The 24,861-nt window shown below is 42.3% G+C and overlaps 1 protein-coding gene across 4 annotated transcripts; it reads left to right on the forward strand.

Moving 5' to 3' along the window:
- The first annotated feature begins 192 nt into the window (after positions 1-192).
- RNF41 (ring finger protein 41) lies at positions 193-24,547 on the forward strand. 4 transcript variants are annotated; one of them, XM_063075222.1, is made up of 7 exons: positions 193-369; positions 3,823-4,007; positions 17,132-17,244; positions 20,729-21,000; positions 21,678-21,813; positions 22,245-22,348; positions 23,205-24,547. In XM_063075222.1, exons 3-7 carry the CDS (start codon positions 17,155-17,157, stop codon positions 23,554-23,556), a joined length of 954 nt encoding a protein of 317 aa, XP_062931292.1. In that variant the 5' UTR covers positions 193-369; positions 3,823-4,007; positions 17,132-17,154; the 3' UTR covers positions 23,557-24,547. The 4 variants fall into 4 exon arrangements, with proteins under 4 accessions (XP_062931292.1, XP_062931294.1, XP_062931293.1 ...); XM_063075224.1 differs by having other exon boundaries at positions 20,789-21,000; XM_063075223.1 differs by having other exon boundaries at positions 193-339.
- The last annotated feature ends 314 nt before the right edge of the window (positions 24,548-24,861 follow it).

Consider the following 24,861-nt stretch of genomic DNA (forward strand, 5'->3'; position numbering starts at 1 on the left):
ATCATAGAGTTCTCCCTCTCAAATAGCCAGGGGTCCCCGCCAGGGCTGGGGACCATAAAGACTTCCGGCCTAGAGCGGAGGCCCTACTAGCCTTTGTCCCGCCTCGTTGGTCGCTCGTGACTTCTTGTCTAGGTCTGAGTTAAACAAAGAGGCGGAGTCTGGTGACGAGTTCCGCCGGGTTGCGTAGCAGCGGTGGGCGGGGCAAAGGGTCCGTGTGAGACGGCGACGAGTGGTCGGAACCTTCCTTCTACTCCTTCCCTTTCCCCTCCTGGGAAAGACTGGGACCCGGCACTGGGGCTGTCCTGTGGCTGCTGCGGCCTCAGCTACTGCCGGGCCGGGGTACGGAAAGTCCAGACCGCTTCCAAGGCCGTGCGTACTGCGCCTGCGCGGGCTTCCACCTAAGAGAGGGCGTGGGAGGGGAGGGGGCGATGTCCCAGGGGGATTGGGGCGGAGGTTCTAGATATTGGGGGTAAGAGAAGGGATGGAAATAAAGATGAAAAATGAAGGAAGGGAGCAGCACTGGGGAGGAGTCGGGAAGTGAGAAGGGGGTTCTGGAGGTTGGTGGGTTGGGGAAAGTCCGTGGGAGTAGGGGAACCTTAAGAAGTGCAGGAGAGGGGCATGGGCTGGCTGGAGGACAGGGAGCAGCAAGCCTGGGGGAACAGCATCGTGTTTAAATAGGCAGTAATTGACGGGCCGGGAGAGAAGGAAGGGAACATTCTGGGGGTCGGTCAGCCTGGATAGGGGCGGCGGGACCTGAACCCCCGCCCTCGAAGCGCCATAGCTTGGCTCCTCTCCCATGCCTTGTCTTTGCCAGCCTTGTCCTCTTTCATTCCTTCCCCGATCCTCTCCCCCTCCCACCCCTCCGTGAAGGAATCTCACATTCCTTACATCCCTGCCCTTGGTCTGCAGCCTGGCCTTCTCGCTTAACACAACAGAAAGCCTTCCTCAATCCAAGACGCAGGGGGAGTGGGGAGAGGGGGCCGGAGAAGGAGCATAAAGCCAAGAGGGGTGAGGGCGTTTTGCCTGTGAGATTGACAGACCTTTCCCATTCAGAAACTGACTTTAATTCACCTAACAGCAGATGTGGCTGTTAATGAGGCCACTGTTCCTGGGGACTGCCCTTTGATAGCCTTATTGCTTCCTATGCAGTGGTTTTAGAATCTGACAGAGGGGCAAGAGGCTGATAGTGTTCCTAATAGTTTTCCCCCAAATAGGAATGAGGTGGACTAGTGATAGGGAATATAAGTGATGCAATAATATTACTACCATGTGTGTGTAGCCGACCTTGTGGCTGGGCCTGGTTGCCGGTAATTGAGAAGGAACAAACTCCTTTCGGGCATTTCCTTTCTGGCCTTCAGTACTCTAAATTTATTTTGCATTCTCTTTCTACAAATAATACCTTACTCCAGGATAGCAGTATTCAATATGCTTTCACATTTATTATCTGATTTGATTTGTAGGAATACATCCCCCCCCTATATATAGCAGGTATCATTTTCCTTACTTGACAGTGAAGAAACTGAAAAGTACAGAAGGGTTGCATGGCTTGTTTAAAGTTGTACAGTTGGGGGCTGGCCCGTGGCTCACTCGGGAGAGTGCGGTGCTGATAACACCAAGGCCCCGGGTTCAGATCCCATATACGGATGGCCGGTTCGCTCACTGGCTGAGTGTGGTGCTGCCAACACCAAGTCAAGGGTTAAGATCCCCTTACCGGTCATCTTTAAAAAAAAAAAAAAAAAAAAAAAAAAAAAAGTTGTACAGTTGGTTGGCAGCAGAACCGGGACCAGAACCCAAGTCTCCTGACTCCTGGTCTTCTGCTCAGTTGAAAAATCCTGTTTTGTTCTGGCTGAGAGGGCATTGAGGTAGGACTGGTATTCCCAGTGTGGGTAACTATTTGCTTTCTGAGTCTGGAACTTGTCATTAGAAGGAGTCTGAGCATGGGACAGCCCGTGGCTCACTTGGGAGAGAGCGGTGCTGATAACACCAAGGCCACGGGTTCGGATCCTATATAGGGATGGCCAGTAAGCTCACTGGCTGAGCGTGGTGCTGACAACACCAAGCCAAAGGTTGAGATCCCCTTACCGGTCATCTTTAAAAAATAAATAAATAAATAAAATAATAAAAAGAAGGAGTCTGAGCATAGCCAACAGCACTGGTTCCTGGAAGCATTTATTGAGATACAGGTGCATGTTCTGGGGTGTTGGGAAATGGGTTGTTGTCAAAATGAAAAGCATTATACCCTCCTTTATATTATGGGTGGGAAAAGAAGGAGTAGTGGGGACAAACATTATCAACCCTGCCTGACCACAGGGAAGAGAAATTGTGTCTGACATTGCAGCTTTATTTCTGATTAGTTTAAAAGTGCCATGCTAACCATGTTGTGGCTGATGAGCATAGTAAACTAATAAGCATATGTACCAGACTCAGATGAAACAAATAGTCTCAATGTATAAAAATCATTAACTTATTCCTTCCTAACATGACCCTTAAACTACTGACAGACACTTAACTTAAGCTATTGATAGTACTGGTGAGGAAAGGAGTTTGAATAGTTGCCATTCTCTTGCATATAGTTGAAGATATCTTTCAGTACCCTTCATCTGAAGCTTTGTCTTCCTCTCTTTGGTTCCATCCTTGTAGTGATGAAAGTCTTGTCAGCCTACTCTTACTGCTATCTCTAGCCTTCCCAGTTGTCCACCCTGTAATAATTTCCACACTCACTGCCTCTTCTTCTTTTTTTAACTGATCTCCTCAGAAATATTTCTTGACTTGGGAAATAGAATTGCACCTGTACCAACATTCTTGAGCATCTTCTTATGAAATAGTATTTCCTTTTCTTTTCTTTTTTTTTTTGGTGACCGGTAAGGGGATCGTAACCCTTGGCGTGGTGTCGCCCGCATCACGCTCAGCCAGTGAGCGCACCAGCCATCACTATATAGAATCTGAACCCGCAGCCTTGGCGCTCCTAGCGCCGCTGCGCTCCCAGCGCCGTACTCACCCGAGTGAACCATGGGGTTGGTCCTGAAATAGTATTTTCTTTTTTCTTTTTCTTTTTTTTTTTTTTTTTTTTTGATCTTTTTCGTGACCGGCACTCAGCCAGTGAGTGCACCGGCCATTCCTATATAGGATCCGAACCCGCGGCGGGAGCGTCGCTGCGCTCCAAGCGCCGCACTCTCCCAAGTGCGCCACGGGCTCGGCCCCTGAAATAGTATTTTCTAATTGGACGATAGTACCAGAATTCTTTTTTTTTTTTTTTTTGTCTTTTTCGTGACCGGCAATCAGCCAGTGAGTGCACCAGCCATTCCTATATAGGATCCGAACCCCGGCGGGAGCGTTGCCGCGCTCCCAGCACCGCACTCTCCCGAGTGCGCCACGGGCTCGGCCCTACCAGAATTCTTTTTACATGAAATATTTATGTGAAAGCACTGTAGAAACATTAAAGCATCATACTGTACATGTAAGGTATTATGGATCTATGCATTATGTAGCCACAGATTTGGAATAACTGACATGACTTGTATTTATGTGTGCTGAATAAAATAATCTTTTAAAATCTCCAGAAGCTCCTCTTCTCTACCTTTTCTTTTGTCCTTTTCTTTCCCTCTCTCAGCTATATTTGAGTCTACTGGACCATGTGTGTGATTCCTTATTCTGTGATCTCCTCCTTAGAGTATAGTCCTATATGCCTACTGAAACCTGTAGTCCTTAATGGAGTTGTCTCATCCTCCCCAACTTACAGCCATATCCGAGTCTGTACAGTCTTATTTCCAAATGTAGGTAGTTCCCCTGACTCACCTTTCTCTTCCCTGTTTCTGTTAATAGAGTGCTCCTGATTGTGATATTACATCCATCCCCTTGGTGATGGAGCTTGTCACTAGGAAGGAAGACTCAGTCGGAGAATAGCCAACAAGATGGGTTACTGGGAGCATCTCCTGAGTGGCACTGAGTGGCGGCATCAGGGGGTTGGAGCCTTGTGAAAAGGGAACCTGCCCCCCAACACTTGGAAGGTAAAGAGCCTGGATTCAGAATCCCATTCCAGGCTTCAACTCTCTTCTCTGCCAGTTGGGATGCTGCTCTTGAAAACTGATTCTTAAAACTCCTTTCTTCAAAAAGCTTTCTGTAATTAACCTATACTGTCTTGTTCTTTTTGCATATTTATGTGCTACATTAATTATTAACTTTTACATATTGGTAAGTTGCTTAGTAAGTTTTATGTCTTTTTATGTATTTTTTTATCCTGTATACTCGCTGGGCTCAAGCCTACACCTTAGTTTGAGCATAAAGATTGTGTTTTCTCTTTGTTCTACATGTCTCTCCTGTCATGTTCTACCTGTCTACATGGCAAGGCGGTTGTGTATTTAGGATGAAGATGAGGTTTGGGGTAACCACACAAAGAGGGCCCGGTGCTGATGATCAAGTGGGAATTCACTGTTGGCCTTTGAAACCTGGCTGGTCTTGCTTTAGGCATTAGATAAGTTCTCCAAGAACTGTGTGCCCTTTGGATTCTCTTGTAAATTGAATCAATAAAATATACTAAAGAAGCCCAACTTTAAAATCCCCTGTGGTAAATCCAGTATCGATCACAGCAGTCTAGAAATAAACAGAACTTATATGTAGTCTGTCCCCTCATTTCACAACCAAGGAAACTGAGTTCCTATTCCTAAGAGGGGAAGTGAGTTCGGTCTAAAGATTCTACTGCTTAAATAAAAAAGACCACTTTCTTTCACTTAAAGAGTCAAGAAAGTTGCCTAAAGAGAGCAAGGTCAGTTAGTAGAAAAGCCAGGGCACCTTTTATAAAATAATTACCTCCTAATTTACCTATTTTTGTTTTATTTGCTTAATCTTGGAATTGTAGAACTTGTAGAGCACCTCAGATTTTATGTAGTCCAGGATGCTTCATTTCATGTAGAATTAGGGAGCCGAGGCTCAGAGAGGTTAAATACCTTACCCAAATGTCACACATTTTGGTCAGTGATAGAGCTAAAACTATTAGGATTCAGTTTCTGAATTCTTAACTCAGCTTTTCCCCCTAGCCTATTCATTGGAATACAGGGAATGTGATGAAATGTTTTAGGGACACCTGTGAGATCCTTCGCCGGCTAATTTCTTGACTAGGTTGAAGTTTGTAGGAGTTACCTGTGTCTTTAGACTGGGGCAGGTTATGGAGCCTTGTTCCTATGTATCTGGTTATTTGTAGTAATTGGGGCTGGAGAATCCTTAACTCTCTGCACTTTTGTTGTACTCAGAGCAGGAGGAGAGAGTATTGGTAGAAAGGAGACTATATCACTTACACCTGACTTTTGCCCTTATGCTTTTGCCAAGAATTGGGAGCAGCATGCCCAGTCCAGTTACCCTAAAATATAAATCGTGGACTAGAGTGGCTTTTCTTCATGTTTCTTAGTGTGTATGTGTGTGCTTGTGTGAATGAATGTGCACAGTTTACACATCTGTGCATATGGGTTCAAGAAACCCTGAATAAGTAAGGATAAATGTCCTTTAGGAATCATGTTTTGAATTCCTAGCTCTCTCTAGGGGTAGACCAGAAAAACAACCACAACAGTAAGTTAAAAGCGTACAGGAAGGGATCTGATGAAGCTCTTGCATTCTTACAATAATGCTGACCAGGAATAGAGAGAAAGACCCCAGTGTAACATGGAGGAGGTAAAATAACATAGTTAACCTGGTTTGGTTCTGGCCCGCAGAATAGGAGGCTGGGAATGAAGTTTTCAGTTTGGCTTTAGGATGTTCAAAGCAGGGAGTTGGCAGAACTCCAATAAACCTGAAGGGACAATTTAGTGCTACTTCAGTTCAGCTCCCCAGTTTGAGTGAAACCTTCCAAGTGAAACCTTTTTCCTATCCTATATCTCAAGAATATCTAGGAAACTGTGCTTCCAGTGGCTGTGGTCAATGGCTGTGACTCTTGAGATCCCTGTGGTTTGGTTTCAATCTTATAAAGGCTTCTGCCCCAGGACGTAAGTAGCTGAGTTCTTGTGAGGTATCCCCCTTGGAATGATAACTCACCCCTGTGACAGCCCCTCAGCAGTTTTGCGAGTTCCAGAGGTAGGGAGTAGTAGTTAAGTGAGCCTGAGCCTACCCTGTCAGATTTAGACTATTTGCCTAGGGCAAAGGAGCCTAGTGGAGAGCTGACTTCCAATAGTATATAACCATGTCAACATTTGTTTCCCACAGATGGCAAATAGGGAATACCCTAACCAGATTAGAAATCTAAATTTCCGGGCCGACCCTGTGGTGCACTCTGGAGAGTGCGGCGCTGGGAGCGCAGCGGCTCCTGTGGCGGGTTCGGATCCTATATAGGGATGGCCGGTGCTCACTGGCTGAGTGCAGTGCGGGCGACGCCAGGCCAAGGGTTGCAATCCCCTTACTGGTCACAAAAAGAAAAAAAAAAATCTAAATTTCCTCTTAATTCTTGAGGCCACGCCTCTGAAAGAGTGCGGTTACAGGAAGGGGGATAAAGCAAGAAGAACCTCCAGACAGATAAAGGGGGGTTTAGATTTAGAAAGAACAGTGCCTAACATCTCTGCAGAGTTTTGTAAAACCTGACTTTATGGTAGGAACCTAGCAGCTCCTAACCCTGGCTGCTGGCTTCCCATACCCTCTAGCCATTCCTGCACCAACTAAGGCAAATTCTTTGCTGTTTGTTTTGGGGATGTGGGATCTGAAACCCCATTAAAATAAATTTTCAGAATTTGTGTTCCTCCTTAAGTACTCATATTATTAGCATTGATTTAAAATTAAAGTACAATGAAACAGTACAAACTCTAGGCCTATTTTCTACATTGTCCTATAGCAACAAGGGAGAAATGGTAAAGTTATTTTAATTTTTGCTCTTAATCCCAAGGATAACTGATTTTTTTTTTAATTAAATCTTGCAGAAGTACCTGAGTATAATCTACATTGAAGTATAATCCCAGCATCTAGATTTTAAAATGTATGTACTATATACATGCTTTTTCTTTTTAACATTGTTTTTATAAAAATGGGACCATACTCGCGGGCTGGCCCGTGGCTCACTCGGGAGAGTGTGGTGCTGATAACACCAAGGCCCCCGGGTTCGGATCCCATATAGGGATGGCCGGTTGCTCACTGGGTGAGCATGGTGCTGACAACACCAAGTCAAGGGTTAAGATCCCCTTACCAGTCATCTTTAAAAAAAAAAAAAAAAAAAAAATGGGACCATACTCTACATATTTGCATTTTTCAGTTTGGGAGACAGTTCAACACAGTAGTTAAAAGCTTGGGCTCTGGAGCCAGTCTGCCTGGGTTTGAATCTGGCTGCACCATTTGTTTGCTATATGATTTTGGACAAGCTTTTTAACCTCTGTGCCTCTGTTATGCATCTGTAAAATGTAAGTAATGATAGCCCCAACCTCATAGAATTGTTATAAGAATTAGATGAGTAATAGGCAAAAAATGTTTAAAATAGCGGGTAACATATAGTAATACTTAATAAATATTGGCTTCATTATTATTTAGTTGTATACGTAAAACATGATCATTGTAGAAAAAGTAGGAAAAACCAATAAAGCAAAACTGAGTGAAATTATAGGTGTAAAAGTCTCATTTAGAGGCAGTTTCTATAATATATATCCTTCTAGATGGTCTCCAATATAAATGTGTACACACATAAATATAAATATACTTTTTAAAAAAAAGCACTATAGCATATATATCTATAATATAAATAAGTTATTTTCATTTATTATATATTGTTAAAATAATTTAAATAAATTGTTAATAAGAAATAAGTATATCCAAGTTATTATATTAATGCTACATGATATTCCATTTTATGGATGTAAAGAATTCTACTAGGGCTGTCCAGTTAGCTCAGTTGGTTAGAGTATGGTGCTGATAACACCAAGGTCCAGGGTTCAATCCCTATACTGTCCAGCTGCCCCTCTCCACCCCCAAAAAAGAATTTTGCTGGATATTTATGGTACTTGAGATTTTTTTTTTTTTTTTGCTGTTATAAATAATGCTTAGATAGATGACTTAGTACATTCTTTTTTATGCCGTGTGTAATTATTTCCTTAGGATAAGTTCCTAGAAGTAGGATTGCTAGGTAAGAGGGTATATATATCTATATATATATCTATATATATATATCTATATATATATGTATATATATGTGTGTATATATATAATGTATATACATGTGTGTGTGTGTATATATATAGAGAGAGTTCTATGCTTATATAAGCACATACACATATATATTGTTTTTGGGTTTTTTTAATGCAGAATCTTTTGTTTTGTTTCTTGCTTTTTGGCCGCTGGCCAGTACAGGGATCTGAACTTGTGATGTTGGTGTTACCAGCACCACACTCTCCCAGTGAGCTAACTGGCTCATCCTATATTGTTTTTTTGCACTCATGGTGGTGTGCTTTACATATATTATTCTGTATCTTAGTTTTCTTTTAACAGTATTTCTTGGAAATTTTTGCATACTTGGTGTATTTTAAAGGTAGCAATGATTTTAGTTTTTCTCTGATTAATTTTGTAGCTATTGTAGAGAAACCAAATTATAATTTGTTTTATTTAATTGAGGTAGATATTGTAAAGTCAGCAGTTCAGTGGATGAATTATGGATATTTGGTGATATTTTCCTCTTGCATAGTAGCTATCTCAGGTAACTTCTCTTCTTGACCTTTTCTTTTGCCCTTTTCCCTTCTTCCCAGCCCTGTGTGTTTATCTATGAGAGTGGCAGTAGCTCTCATTCAGAACAATACTAAGAGTCTGAGGTTGCATTAATTGAAGTAGAGAGGAAAGGAGATATTAGTGCCATAGTGTCCATATTGCTAAGTCCACATGTGAAGCTCTGGGTAACCTGTTTTAGAGGAACATTGGCATTCTAGAACGCTATGAGAGAATTGAGTCTGGGCAAGGTATTTCTCATCTGTGCTCTTGCTGTAGCCTGTGTGGACCTTTCCCAGATTGTCTTAAGCATAGGGTGACTGTTAGGTGTTATGGAGAGGATTCCTGCCCTGGGAGGTTAAACCAGTGGTCTTTTATGGTCCATTCTAACTCTAAAGACAAAAATAAGACTGTCTTACTCAAGTCAATGGGAAAAACTTCTGGGTACGATCAAATTCTGTCATCTTTTATTTCTATACTTCAAAAGTAAAAGTATTCCAGGGCTGGCCCATGGCTCACTTGAGAGAGTGTGGTGCTGATAATGCCAAGGCCATGGGTTTGGATCTCTATATAGGGATGGCCGGTTGGCTCACTTGGGAGAGCGTGGTGCTGACAACACCAAGTCAGGGGTTAAGATCCCCTTACTGGTCATCTTTAAAAAAAAAAAAAAAAAAAAAAAAAGGGAAAAGTATTCCTTTTATTTTTTTATTCTCAAGTAATTTCTAAATTTTTTAAATTTATAGTACAAAGGAAGGACTGTTTTTCCATATATATGGAAGACTATTTAAAGTTGAATTATGACTTTAGGGCCGGCCCGTGGCTCACTCGAGAGTGTGGTGCTGAGAACACCAAGGCCCTGGGTTCGGATCCCATATATGGATGGCCAGTTCGCTCACTGGCTGAGCGTGGTGCTCACAACACCAAGTCAAGGGTTAAGATCCCCTTACCGGTCATCTTTAAAAAAAAAAAAAAAAGAATTATGACTTTAAAAAAAGCTAATGTATGCCTATTAAAATTTTTGTAAACTAAAGGAAGAAAAACATCCTTAGTCCTATACCCAAATAAAACCACTATTAACATTTTGATTATTTATTTCTGGACCCTTTCTATTTCTGGATTATTTATAAATATATGATACACTTTTAAACAGATGTGTACTCAATTTTATGTCTACTTTCACGTGTTATTATTATCATGTTATTGTATATTCTGCATAAACATGATTTAAGATAGGTATATTATTCCATCAGATAGGCTTACATTACCATGAAGTTAAAGGTACTTAATTGTATCTTTACTGTTCATTTAAATGTATATGTGATTATCTGATTTTTTAAAAGTTTATTGGGAGCTGGCTGGTTAGCTCATTTGGTTAGAGACCTGTGCTGATAACAACAAGGTTGAGAGTTTGACTCCCCATACTGGCCAGCTGCCAAGAAAAAAAAAAAAAGCTTATTGGTATGATTTTTGGCTTTTTGGTTTTTTTGGTGGCTGGCCAGTATGGAGATCCAAACCCTTGATCTTGGTGTTACAACATCATGCTCTAACCAACGGAGCTAATTCTCCAGACCTTATAGGTATGATTTTTTGAAAACCTGTCTATCTAGACTCTGTACCATTTTTCTTCCTTCCTGCTTCAGAGGTATCCCCCTTCCTGTTTAAGATAATTCCAGAGTTCTTCCTACCACTGCCTCGGTGACTAGATTCTCTCTTGTCTTTATCTTTCTCTCAGTACATTAAACACACTCTAGCCTTTCTTACCATAAGGAAAACCACCCCTACACAACCACTTCCTCAACTTCCTTCCCCCCCAGCTAGTTCTGTCTCTTTCCTTTTCTTTGAAATCAGTCTTTTGACAGAGTTCTCTTCAGTCCCTGTCTCTCCATCTCATCTTCTGTTTACTTCAAACCACTCAGTCTGGCTTCCATTTCTAGTGCTACGCTAAAACTGCTCTCTACAATGCCACCCGACTTCATGGAACCACTCTACTGTTGGTATCTACAGTCCCAAATCCCAGCAATTCTTTGCTTTCTTTATCTGATTTGTCTGTTTGCATTTTTTTGGGTTTTTTTGGTGGCTGGCCTGTATGGGGATTCAAACCCTTGACCTTGGTGTTATAAGGCCGTGCTCTAACCAGCTGAGTAACCAGCCAGCCCTGTTTGCAGCTTTTGACACTTCTTTTTCCTCCAAGTCCTCCACACCCTTGACTTTTTTTTTTTTTTTACTATAGGAAAGAAACAAAAATTTACCATCTTAACTATTTTTAAGTGTACAGTTCAGTAGTGGTAAATATATTCACATTGTTGTGAAACAGATTTCCAAAACTTTTTCGTCTTGCAAAACTGAACTCTATACCCATGAAATACCCACCTCCCTGCACCAGCTCCCTTGATTTTTGTGAGCCTCTTCTCTCTAGGGTTTTTTCGTATCTTTGCACAATCTTTTTTAGTCTTTTTTACAGGCTTCTTTTCTTTCAAATGTCATTGTTAAAGTGTTCTCATGCACTGTTGGTGGTAGTGTAAGCTGAAAAGGCCTTTCCAGAGGGCAATATAGCAGTATCTAGGAAAAGAAATAATAGGTATACCATTCAATCCAGCAATTCTACCTCTAGGTATCTGTCCTAGGAGAGAGGTTTGTTCATGTGCTTAAACTATCATGTTACAAGGGTGTTAACTTCAACGTGATTTGTTTCAAGGGAGAAATTGGCAACCAAGCAAACTTCCAGTCACAAGGGGAATGGTAAAATACATTGTAATCAAGGTTTAGACTGGTGGATTGGAAATTTTTTTTTTTAAGATGACCAGTAAGGGGATCTTAACCCTTGACTTGGTGTTGTCAGCACCATGCTCTCCCAAGTGAGTGAATCAGCCATCCCTATATAGGGATCCGAACCCGTGGCCTTGGCATTATCAGCACCACACTCTTCCAAGTGAGCCACGGGCTAGCTCTTGGATTGGAAATTTTTACCACTAGAATATAAACTGTATGAGAGCAGGGACCTTCTCTGTCTTATTCATACATGATACTGTGAATAGCAAAGAAGGGCAATTGAAAGAATGGATGTAGAGGATAGGGAAAGGAGCATGAAAAGAGAGGCTCCTAGTTACATTGTTTGAATCTTTTAAAATGAGAATATATTCATATATTACTCATGAAAAAGGATTAAAAAATAAAGCAAAGAATCAGTGCTCCCTGGGGTTCTATATTCATACCCACTCTCATTTTGTTTTCATTATATATACTTTTCTTGTATGGCCTCTCAAAACTCATGGCCTCAGCTATCAACTTCAGGATTTCTACCTGGAAACTAGGATCATTATATTTCTTTCCAACCCTGATCCTTTTCTTGAAATTCTTATTTTGGTGAATGAGAATTTACCACCAATTACCCAAGGCAGAAACATAGGAGTCATCCTTTTATTACTTACCAAACCAACAGAGATTCTCTCTTCAGTGCTTTGGTTTGAACCTTTATACTTTTTATCTGAATTTTTCCAGTAATCTCTGAAGAAAAGGTCTCACTTTCTTTAATCTTCCCTACGCCCTATTTTTTCTACACAACTCCAGAATCATCTGTCTGAAACAAAACTGATCTAGTCAGTTTCTTGCTTAGAATCCTTCAGGCATCAGTACATTCAAAGTATCTCCCCACATGATTCTTATTAATTACAAGGGAAAAAATAGTAGTAACTGTACAGTAGAGAAACTGGCAGACAGCACTTAATCAAAGGATCAAAGTAACATCACTAGTTGTCATACAAATCAACATCATGTGTTCCTGATCTGATGCACTGAGAATACAATATCACTTCTGTGGTATTTTTGCCCAAAATGAAAACCTCAGTTTAATCATGAGGAAACGTCAGACAAACCCAAACTGAGGGACATTCTCATTTTACTGGCCTGTTTCTTAAAATATGTCAAGGTCATGAAAGACAAAAAGACTTTTCCAGACTAAAAGAATCTAAAGAATCTTGACAACTCAATGCAACACATGATATTGGATGTTACTTTGCTAAGGGAGATTATTGGGACAACTGACAAAATTGGAGTAAGTTTTATAGATAATAGTACTACATGTGTTAATTTCCTGATTTTGATGTTTACTATTATTATTTAACAGTGTTGTTCTTTTTAGGAAATACACAAGTATTTAGGGATAAAGGCATGAGGTCTAAAATTTGCTCTCAAATTTTTTTCAGAAAAATTTGAAAAATCTATATGTATATATAGTGAGAATTATAAAATAAATGTGGTAAAATGTTAACATTTGGGGAATCTGAATGAAAGGTATTTGGGAATTCTTTGTACTATTCTCTCAACTTTTCTGTAAGTCTGAAATCATCAAAATAAAAACTTCATGTCCACAAAAGAAACCCATCAGATGCTCCCCACAGCTTTCAGGTTAATTCTGACTATAGTGTAGTGTACCAGGACCTTTAGTACTTGGCTCCCATCCTCCTCTATGTCCTCATCTTCCAGCACATCTTTACACAATCACTTTCTGCTTTATTGCTTTGGTTTGTGCTATTTTATCTGCTCCAGAAGGCCCATGCCTTGCTCCATGACACAAAATCTTTTCATTTTCCTAAACTGGTTGTTCTCAATCAGGGGCAATTTTGTCCCCCAGAGGATATTTGTCAATGTTGAGAGGCATATTTGGTTGTCATAACTGGGGGAATACTGCTGACACCTGGTGGGTAGAGGCAAGAGATGCCGCTAAACATTCTACAGTGCACAAAACAGCCTCTCACAACAAAGAATTTTCTAGCCCAAAATGACCATAGTGCTGAAATTGGGAAATCTTGTTGTAAATGTATCTCGAGAGCCAGTTCTGGGAAATCTTTCTAAGCTATCCCCAGTCTGATTTGGGACCCTCTTTTCTGTGTTCCTCATACCTTGTGTTTATTTCACCATCAGTTATCTCATAGGAACTAGACTTTATTAGGCTTCTTGTACAGATGGTAAATGCTTACTAAATAAATACATATACATTGGTTTCTAGTAAGATTTTTGGACAGACTTTTTAAAACCAGGTTTTAGAATTAAAGGGAAAAAACACTGTTTTTAAATCATCCTTCCCTTCCAGATTTCTGAGGTGATGCTAGGATGCTACTGCTTTGCTTTTATATGAGCCAGGACTCTTTTGTTTGTAAGGTACAGAAACCCAATTCAAAGTAGCATAAGCAAAAAGAAGATATTAGTCACAGAACCCACAGACAGGAAAGCAGCTGGGTCTCGCTTAACAAACCAGGTATTCTAAGGCCTCAGGACTCTTTCTAGCTCTCATCTGTGCCTTTTTCACGGTTTCATTCTTTTCTTTCTCTCTTTAGACCTGATTTCTGTATTCTTCAGTCCACATGGCAGCCAGAGAAAGACCAACTCAACTTTCTAGATGCCAAGTTCAATTCTCAGAGATAGAATTTATTGTTCTCACTTGGGTCACGTGGCCCAATTGGCAGTAGCCTAGGGGTAAGGTCTCATAGTACCAGGGAGGCAACTCCCATTGGAACCATGTAGACAGAAGGAGCATAATTCCTAGAATGTGGCTGCTGGGTGAACAACAAGGGTATCTGCTATAGCTCTCAATAATCAAGGTACATATAAAAACAAAGACAGTGTTGGCTGCTGTTGTTGTCTTACTACCATCCTCACTTTTCAGTTCATTGAACTGCAACAAGGAGAATCACTGTGGGCTATAGTTCTGGGTTTTACATTTGATTTCATTATGCCTTTAATATCATCATGTATATACTCACCCTAATCCATCAGTTTATAGGTGACTCAAGGGACTTATATCCCTTCTATTTTGATCTATGATGTTGGCTCAGGAACAGCAGATCAAAGGTCTTGAGGGGTGACAAATATATGGTAGATACCCCCCTTTCCATCCCATTTTATAGGTGACATCCAGGCCTAGGTGGTTTATAGTGACAATTTCAGAGGGATTGTTAGTAAACCCAAGTAAGCCCTGAACTTTTGGGTTCTAGAAATGGAGAAACAAGTATATAGAGATGGAGGTCAGTAGAATTATATCATTACACAGGAGGTATCATTGTTCCTACATAAAATGGATTAAAAAAAAAAGCGCATTTCCAAAGAGAGCCTGGTGTATTAGAATTTTTATCAGCTGGAAGAGACAGAAACTCAGCCGAAGCCAGCTTAAACATAATAGCGAATTTATTGGCTCCTGTAACTGAGATGTTCAAAAGATGATTGTGGCTTTGTTTATAGATGAATCCAGAACCTCAAATTGTTTCATCCGGGGCCGACCCGTGGCTCTCTCGGGAGAGTGTGATGCTGATAACACCAAGGCCACGGGTTCAGATCCCTATATAGGGACGGCCGGTTAGCTGACTTGGGAGAGCGTGGTGCTGACACCACCAAGTCAAGGGTGAAGATCCCCTTACCGGTCATCTTAAAAAAAAAAAAAAAAAAATTATTTCATCAGAATTTGATTTCTTAGCTCTGCTTTCTTACTTTATCAGCCTCATTCTATAAGCAATTTGTCCTCACCAATGGCAGAGATGGTTGCCAGCTACTCTGGGTTGTACGTCTTATCAGCTATACAAGCCCAAGGGGAAGAGCTCTCCTTGAGAGGTCCGGTAGAAGTCCTAGGCATTACTCTCACTGTCCTGGGTTGGGTCACATGTTCACTAGGAACCAGGGTATGAATCCTAAAGGAAAATTGTAGTATTATTTACAGAAAATGGGATGCTAGATAGGCAAAATAGTAGGTGTCCATTATACCCTGGCTGCTGGACAGCTCCTAGTTAAAGCAACATTTATTTATTTATTTATTTATTTATTTATTTTTATTATTTTTTTTTTTTTTAAGATGACTGGTAAGAGGATCTCAACTCTTGGCTTGGTGTTGTCAGCACCATGCTCAGCCAGTGAGCCAACCGGCCATCCCTATATAGGATCCGAACCCGTGGCCTTGGTGTTATCAGCATCACACTCTCCCGAGTGAGCCATGGGCCGGCCCTAAAGCAACATTTAAACACACCGAACATCTTATGTTTTGTTATGTGTAGGAAATTGTGCTTGGTACTACATTGGACACAGAAATGAACATGAGTTCCTACTCTTAAGAAATTTTTAGCCAAAGTAAGAATTGATGTGTGCGGGGTTTGATTTAAAAGAAAAAAAAGAAATTAGGTGTGTACATATATAATGGTTAGGCATGTTGCTAAATGTTTTATGTGAATTATCTCTTTGAGGACAACTTTGAGAGAGTCATTTCTATTATTATACACATTTTATCTATTAAAAAAAAAACAAAAAACTTAGGCTTAGGAAGGTTGTCTAGCCTGCCCCAGGTTACACAGCCAATGAGTAGTAGCACTAGGAATGTGAACCCAGTTGGTTTTGATTTATTTTAGTGCCTTATTTTCACTGGCAATTGACTAATCAAGGCTTCTCTGTACCCCACCCCACCACTTTTTTTCTCTCTCACCACCTTTTAAAATTGGACAGTCTGATTCTAAATTCCTGAGAACTATCTGATTGACTCAGTTCTTTTCTAAGACATCGCAGGTAGATAGCTGGTCTGTGGGTTGGCTGCCCTTGTATCAGGTGCCCATCCTTGATCCAACTAGCCCATCCATTGGATGCACACTGAGGGGCTTCCGTCATTGCTCACTGACCTGTTCTTTGGGTTTGACCTTTGAGACCCCAAGAAGGGGCATGGCAGCATTGCTGCTCTTTGAGTCATTGCTCTATGGAACCCCTCTCTTCATCGCCACCACTGAAGTTCACACTCTAACCATCTTTCTCCTACTAGACGTTCTTCCTGTCTCCAATCTCTCCCCTGTTGAGTGATTCTAAAAGGCAACTCAATCATATCATTCCTTTTAAGTCCTTCAGTGGCTTTCCAAAACCTTCAGAGTAAAGTCCAAAGTCTTTACATAGACTTATCATGGCCTGACCCCTGCTTGCCTCTCCAGCCTTGTATCTTGTTGTTGATGGCCGGCCCATACGGCGCCTTGTATCTTGACACCCCCTTCCTCACACCCTTCAAGTCAGATTTTTTTGAATCACTTGTAATACCCCAAACCCATCAGGGCCCTTGAATATACTATTTCATGTGTCTAAAATCCTAATGCCCCCCTTTCCCAACATCTAGCTAGCTCTTGATTGTCTTGCAGGACTCATTTCTGGTGACACCTTGTCCTGGAAAACTCCCTCCTTGAAAGGGTTAGGTATCTATATCTTTTGCCCTCATAAGGTCCTGTGCTTACTCTATCAAAGCATTTATCACTTCATATTTTAAGTACATGCTTATATAATGTCTTCCTTCTATTAGAATTAAGTTTCTTGAGTCAGCTTCTTTTCCTCGGCCAAATGACAGCACATAGTAGACTCTCAGTAAATATTTGGTGGATAAATGAATGGATCTTGGCAATGAGTTTGTGTTTGCCACATATTTGTAGGCTTCTGAAATGGCCTCTTTTTCCTCTTTTGTTCCTTCCAGGATCTGGGTTTCAGTGATGAGACATGGGGTATGATGTAACCCGTTTCCAGGGGGATGTTGATGAAGACCTTATCTGCCCTATTTGCAGTGGAGTCTTGGAGGAACCAGTACAGGTGAGTTGGTCTGATGGCTGGTTTGGTGGGGCAACAGATGGCAGTGGAACTAGTAGAAAATATCCATGGGGAATGGGACCCATGGGGAAGTCACTGTGTTCTGACCCCACCCCCACCCTGTGTAGAGGTTTGTTACAGAGGAGCACTGGCAGCCAAGGAGAATAGAGCCTTCCAGAGCCTGTCTAAAGGTGGATGCCACAGAGATACAGTGCTTTAGATTTTATTCTGAGGTCTCTGAGATTTTTCTCTTGTAAAATGGTCAGCTGCTTGTTTCTGTCCTCTGACAGTAGCTCCGTAGCTTCCTTTCCTCCACAGGAGCTCTGAATGGGGTCTGTCTTTCTGCCCATGATTAAACTTCTGGACTCTCCTGTAAGTTCTCTTTAATTTTGATGATGTCATGCTTCAGGTAATCAGCCAGTCTCCCTGCAGACCTCTTCTGCCTGCCTATTTTCTAACAAATAGAAAGTGGGGAACTGTATATACTGACCTATTTTCTTCCTGGAATCTATTGAAAAGACCAGCTTTTAATGTAGCCATGTACTCTGCATTTTGATATGACAGCTGCCACCTTCACTAGGCCATTTCTCTGCCATCCTTACCAGACCAGAGTCAGTTGGAACTTCCTGGGGCAAGTATTAGGAGAAGCTCATGATTACCAGGCAAGTTCAATGAGTAAGATGAATCCTTAACAGTTGTATTCATGGGACATCATTTTACATGATCTTTATTGCCTTCATTCTGTAAATACCAATTAATCCTCTACCACTTTGGGCTAGCTAAAGATAATTCCATTTTGTAAACCAGGACAACAGTCAGTAAGGTCTCATGGCCCTTCCCCCATTCACTGTTTGTGTAACTCCAAGGGACTCCCTTTGAGCCTTTGAGTTTATTCTTTCTCTCTAGTTTCCAACCACCCAAAGGAGCACAGATGCTTGAGCCAAATAAAATTCAGACTGCATTCCAATGGCAACCAATCCTGGACCTATCCCCTTTCTAGGCCTTTGCAGTGTACTGCCATTAGAGGCATAGTAGATGGGTGTGTAGCAAGCTATCCTGGTAATGTCAGGTCATGGGGTGTGTCATGTTCTCTGCTCACCCTAGCAGGGCATTATCTATTTTCGGGCACTACCATTTGAGGCGAGTCACTTGAGAGAGGAGTGGTAGTTGGTGACAGTCTAAGTCAGAAGCCACCCATCCACCTCTAGAGTTGACCTTCTGAAGAGCAGGGCAGGCAGGTTATCAGACATATTTTCAAGGATAGTGGGCCGGCCCTGTGGCTCACTTGGGAGAGTGCGGCACTGGGAGCGCAGCGGTGCTGGGAACGCCGAGGCCACAGGTTCGGATCCTATATAGGCATGGCCGGTGCGCTCACTGGCTGAGCGCGGTGCGGCTGACACCAAGCCAAGGGTTGCGATCCCCTTACCGTTCAAAAAAAAAAACTATTTGGGCTGGCCCGTGGCTCACTCGGGAGAGTGCGGTGCTAACACCAAGGCCACGGGTTCGGATCCTACATAGGGATGGCCTGTTTGCTCACTGGCTGAGCGTGGTGCTGACAACACCAAGTCAAGGGTTAAGATCCCCTTACCAGTCATCTTTAAAAAAAAAACAAAAAGGATAGAAGGCACCTGCTAGGGATGCTTATTATTTATTTTTTGAATAAGTAGTAAATTTATATTCAGAAATCATTAGTATAAAAAGGTACACAGTGAGAACTCTCACTTCCATCCTCGTCCACCTGATCCTCCCATAGATAACTTTTTTTTTTTTAGTTTATTTGATATCCTTCCAGTGGTATTCAGGCAGATGCAAGCAAATAAATATGCTTTTTGGCCCACTTTTCTTATACAGAAGTTAGCACATTCTGTATATTTCTGTAGGGGTGGCAGGTTTATATAGGATGGTCATGAAAGAGGTGTCAGTTGAGCCAAGACTTGAATTATAGAATCCTTCATATTAAGATCTAGAGGAAGAGCATTCATTTTAGGCAAAGGGGAGCAGCAAAAGCAAAGGTCCTGAGGCAGAAATGAGCTGGGTTTTGTCAAGGAACAGAAAGAGACAAAATGTCCCAAACACTGCAGGGAGTATGATGTGAGGTAAGAAGAGGTCAGAAGCATAGAGCCACATCAGGTAGAGTTTTATAGGTCCTGAGTAGGAATTTAGATTTATTGTAAATACAATGGGGAGCCATCTGGTTTGCATTTTTAAATGATCACTCTAAATATAGAATGGATTATAATGGGGCAAAGTAGAAATAGGGAAACCAGTTATAAGACATATTTAATAATTCAGGTGAGGCTGGCCAGTTAGCTCAGTTGGTTAATGTGCAGTGTTATAACACCAAGGTCAAGGGTTTGGATCCCTGTACTGGCCAGCCGCCAAAAATAAAGAAAGAATTTAGGTGAGAAGTGATAGCAGCTTGAAATGGGTTAGTGACAGTAGAGATGGTGAAAAGTGGACAGATTTAGGGATTTTTTAGAGATAACGGTCTGTAAGACTTTGAAAAGAATCAAGTATGTTTTTCAGTGAAAAATAAAAACCTGAAGGCTGGATTATACCTCATATTTAGAATGACTTTCCTTATGAAGCCTTTCTGTGTTTCAGTCTCTGGTGTCTGTGAGCATCTTAAGGGCAGAAACTTTTTTGTTTTTAATCTTAGCACCTAGTAAAGTGTTTAGGACACAATAGGCACACTAGTCATTCATTCATCAACATCTGCTAAGTGCCTACTATGTCCCATGCTAAATGCCAGATGGTGTCTACACAGAGGCCAGAGAGTCCTCTCACCTTAAGGGATTAATTGTAGAAGTTACCTGAGTTATCAGGGAAGTAGGCTGAAATGATTGTTATGAAAGTGAAAAGAATTTGATTCTACAGAAAACCTCAGCCCTGTTTAGGAGTCTAGGCATGGCAACACTGTGGGCTAGCCCTCATAAAATAAGAACTTGGGTCCATACATAGAGGTCTTTTAAACAGGAGTCCCGGGCTTTTTTTTTGTTTGTTTTTTGGGTGCTTTCTTATCTCCTCTCCTCTCTTCTGTAGTCTAAATCATTCTTCAAGACCAATATCAAATTCTGTCCTCTCCATAAATACCTGCTGTGATTGACCTAGCCTGGAAAGATCTCACCCTCCTCTGAACTATTTTGGCAATTACTATGTATGCAGTCCAGTTGGCAATTAATAATTGGCTTCCTTATATCATCTCTCCTATTGTCCTGGAATGTTATTTATACCACTTATTGCTAAATAACTTTTTACTTGTTTGTCTTGTCTCACAACCCATTTGTAATCTTGAGCACAGGAAACATATGTTAAACCTGTCCCCCACAGTGCCTTGCCCATAGTAGACTATACTCTGCCGTGATCCCAAGGACCTTTGGTCCTAGAAGCTGCTCAAAAGCTTGGTTGGCTTTGTAGAGTTATCATATCCAGGCTCTCAGCTCCTGCTAATTCCCTTGTGCCCCTTTTACCCTGCTCTCCCTTCTAGGCACCTCACTGTGAGCATGCTTTCTGCAATGCCTGCATCACCCAGTGGTTCTCTCAGCAGCAAACATGTCCGGTGGACCGTAGCGTCGTGACGGTTGCCCACCTGCGCCCAGTACCTCGGATCATGCGGAACATGTTGTCAAAGCTGCAGATTGCCTGTGACAACGCTGTGTTTGGCTGCAGTGCCATTGTCCGGCTTGACAACCTCATGTCTCACCTCAGCGACTGTGAGCACAACCCGAAGCGGCCTGTGACATGTGAACAGGGCTGCGGGTGAGATTCCTTCCCTTCTTCTGCCCCATATGGATAAGAGCCTTCTCATTTATACCCCCGTCTCTGGATGCCTTGCTCACTAGCTGAGGAGGTCTCTGCATGCTGGCAAGAATTCTCTTCTTTGGCTCCCTGCCCCAAGATCTCACTCTCTTGCTGCTTTTCCAACTATGATCTTGCTCTTGCTTTAATAAAAGAAGGGGAACAGCAATTCAGCAATCTGTGATAACACTGAAGATTGATTCATTTTATTCTTCCCTTTCAGTCCAATACTACTTTCTCTTTGTCAGGTTGACTGCTCTAATTTCCAGCCTTCTCATATTTCCTCTTGCCCTATTTTTTCTTTCTGTGGGGTGTAAAAAATTTGATTAAATGCTGATAGGCTGTGAATCTAGGGCTTCTCAGAAGGAATAAGCGGATAGGCAGAATCTTTAGGAGGTAGATAGAACACAATGCCTTGGGGAGGGAAAATGTCTCAGAAAAAGTAGACAGCAGAGGGCAAGGACGAAGCTTGGGAGAAGAAAGTGAAAGGAATAAACAAGAGGGAGGCCTGAGATGAATGTTAGAAATTTTGGGTAGGAGAAAGCCCACTCAGCAATTTTCTGCCACAGAATAGACCATTTGCCCACATGTCCCATTGAATTCCCTTGTTTTTTCTCTTTCTCCACCCTTGGTTGTAGCCTGGAGATGCCCAAAGATGAGCTGCCAAACCACAATTGCATTAAGCACCTACGCTCAGTGGTACAGCAGCAGCAGACACGCATCGCAGAGCTGGAGAAGACGTCAGCTGAGCACAAACACCAGCTGGCGGAGCAGGTAGGGCCCAGAGAACCTGAGGGAGACCATGTCCCTCATATGCAAATAACTGTGTGCCTGTGGATGATAAACACCACTTGTGAACACACAGGCCTGTGCTTGTGATCCTAGGTGGATGGATACTCTACCTGCGGCTTAGTAGGAAATCAGACCAGAGCTTTTCTCACTTCCCTTCATCCCATTCATGTCATTTGTTCACCAGAAATTTATCAAACAACTTCTCTGTGAACACACTTGGCTAAGCACTTGGGTGACAGCTATGAATGACACAGTCCTATCCCTGTCTTCCTGAACCTTCCTATTTCTCAGTTGCCCTCATTCTCAAATAAACTTTTTTGTTTTTGTCAGCTGGTCAGTATGTCAGATAAACTTTTGTCTTTTATCTGCTGTCTGCCTTAACCATCATCCCTGATTCTCCTTCCCTCCAACAGAAACGGGACATCCAGCTGCTAAAGGCATACATGCGTGCAATCCGCAGTGTCAACCCCAACCTTCAGAACCTGGAGGAGACAATTGAATACAACGAGATCCTAGAGTGAGTGATGGTCAGGACGTGGAGTCACTCATGCCACGTCTTGGCACAAAGGTCTGGAAGGAGGAAGAGCAGGGAGTGGGAGGAGGGCAGTGAGAGAGCTGGGCTGGGGCCACCGCTTCTCAGATGTTGGGATGAAGGACAGGGGCAGAGGAGAAGAGGATAATCCTCAACTCCAGTACAGGATCTCCTCTTCATTTGGGTGGATGGAAGGGAAAGCCTGCCCAAGGATGCCGTTTATCCAGAGTTAGGTCTGAGTACCCACCATGTACAGAGCCCTGTATTAAAGGCTGTGGAGTGCTGGGAGGGCCAGAAGAAATAGAAGGTATCACCCCTGTCTTTAGGTAGCTTACAACCCAGAGATGAGGAGGCAGAGTGCGAGTCCAGGAAAGTGATCTAAAACGCAGCAAAAACAAGCAAAGTAAACAAGCGAAGTCTAAGTTCCCTTTCATTTATGGAGTCATATACAGTTCATAGATTAAAATGTAAGTGTGAATCAATATACATAGGGCAAATAGTGCTGAGTGGGACATAGAATAGAGGAATAATTGCTTCATTCAAGAAACATTTGTCGAGCACTTACTATGTGCCAGGCACTGTGTGTGCTAAGTATTGGGATTTCAAAGAAAAATAATGACAGAGTGTAGACTTGTGGAATTTAATCTTGTGATTAACATGTAGTAACTCAGATGGGACCAACTAGGAAGAGATTTGGGGTTTCTGAGCCAATGATGGAAGGAAAGAAGGAAGAACAGAGTTAAGCTGAGTACAGAACAGGTGTTCATTCCTATTAGGAGAAAAAGCCAATGCAGAGAAAGCAGGTGAGCTGGAATGACCACCTCCAACCCCCTCCACACAGGTGGGTGAACTCCCTGCAGCCAGCAAGAGTGACCCGCTGGGGAGGGATGATCTCGACCCCAGATGCTGTGCTCCAGGCTGTAATCAAGCGCTCCCTCGTGGAGAGTGGCTGTCCTGCCTCTATTGTCAACGAGCTGATCGAAAATGCCCATGAGCGTAGCTGGCCCCAGGGTCTGGCCACACTAGAGACAAGACAGATGAACCGGCGCTACTATGAAAACTACGTGGCCAAGCGCATCCCCGGCAAACAGGCTGTTGTCGTGATGGCCTGTGAGAACCAGCATATGGGTGATGACATGGTGCAAGAGCCAGGGCTTGTCATGATATTTGCGCATGGTGTGGAGGAGATATAGGAGAACTTGACAGGCTGTCAGGAAAAGATGGAAATCAGAAAATCCCATCACTCCAGCAGCTGGACCCTAAGTCCTCCCCATTATCCTTAATATTGTGGCTAAACTTGAGCCACACATCTCCCTGCTCTTCTGGCACTGAAGGGCCCTGGCGCACTTTGCTCAGCCTTTCAAGGTGGGAAACCCAGATTCCCTCCTTTTGCCATGTTTCTTCCCCTAAAGTGTCTGTAAATTCTCAGTCCATGTGGGAAAGTCCCCATCTTTATCTGTTTTCCTGCCTCAGGTCCCTGGTTCCAGATATTTTTAGAAAGCACAAAGAGATTCATTTTCCTTAAGAGGATCAGGGTAGAGTGAGGAATCTTTAATCATCCCCCTCCTTCGAAACCAGGGAATCATAGCAGGCAGACCTGTTGACTCTAAGCCACATTTAGATGGCAGCTCTGGGGAGCAGACATCCTGAAGAAATGGTGAAGGTGCAACCAAAACCCTAGAAATAAAGTGAGGCCAGCCTTGGGAGAAGATGGGACCTCTATGCCAAGCAATATCCCTGTTCAGTCCACCTTAAAGGTGCAGGCTAAGGCCGAAAATTTCTAGATGAGTTCTTCTTTCCTGCACTTTTTCATAGTTAGGGCATGACAGGGTTGGGGGTAGGGGTTAGTCTGTTGGAGCTGATGTGCTCAGCAAGAAATTGCTCTCTGCTTTTGCTGAAAGAGGGTAGGCACTGCCTCTTGTGGCACAGGCTATGATAGTTGCGTAGACCCCTCTCCAGCCCTGTGATTGTAGTTAGTTATTTTGGTAAGTTTCTTTGGCCACTGTTTGTTTATATTTCACAATCCCCACCTGCTCTCCATTTCTTTCTTTTTTTTTTTTTTAAGAATGGCCTGGTTATGGCTTCTCCACTTTCTAGCCCAGTCACACTGTTGGCAATTTAATTTATTTATCTCCTTTTTTTTTAAAGAAAGGATAAAAGAAAAAAATCAAAACTTAAAACTTTTCTTTTGCTGTTCCTATTGTGGGGATTCTGGATAGGGTGGGACAGGGATGGGGTCTGTTTTATATTCTTCCTTTTCAGCATAAACTTTGGCTTTGATATAGGAAGAGCCAAGGGAGTTCTTGGCTGAACTTACGATGTCTGTCCCAACCCTCTATAACCTCATCTGAAATGAAGAGCTTCCTCTACTCCCATGATGGATGTGACAGTCCAGCATTGATTCCTGTGCTCTCTGGAGAAATTTGCTCCCTGCCCTTCCAGGGTCTCATCATAAAACTCTGAATTTAAAGTATTAATTTTGAAGACACCCGCCTCCT

Source organism: Cynocephalus volans, chromosome 12, assembly GCF_027409185.1.
Source record: "Cynocephalus volans isolate mCynVol1 chromosome 12, mCynVol1.pri, whole genome shotgun sequence".
NCBI classification, from domain to species: domain Eukaryota; kingdom Metazoa; phylum Chordata; class Mammalia; order Dermoptera; family Cynocephalidae; genus Cynocephalus; species Cynocephalus volans.

What these genes read in the sequence shown, in the direction of transcription:
- RNF41 (XM_063075222.1), top strand. Translation starts at nt 17,155, where the DNA reads ATGGGGTATGATGTAACCCGTTTCCAGGGGGATGTTGATGAAGACCTT. An exon ending in TCTTGGAGGAACCAGTACAG is followed by an intron (nt 17,245 to 20,728) that starts GTGAGTTGGTCT and finishes TCTCCCTTCTAG; the next exon opens with GCACCTCACTGTGAGCATGC. An exon ending in AACACCAGCTGGCGGAGCAG is followed by an intron (nt 21,814 to 22,244) that starts GTAGGGCCCAGA and finishes TCCCTCCAACAG; the next exon opens with AAACGGGACATCCAGCTGCT.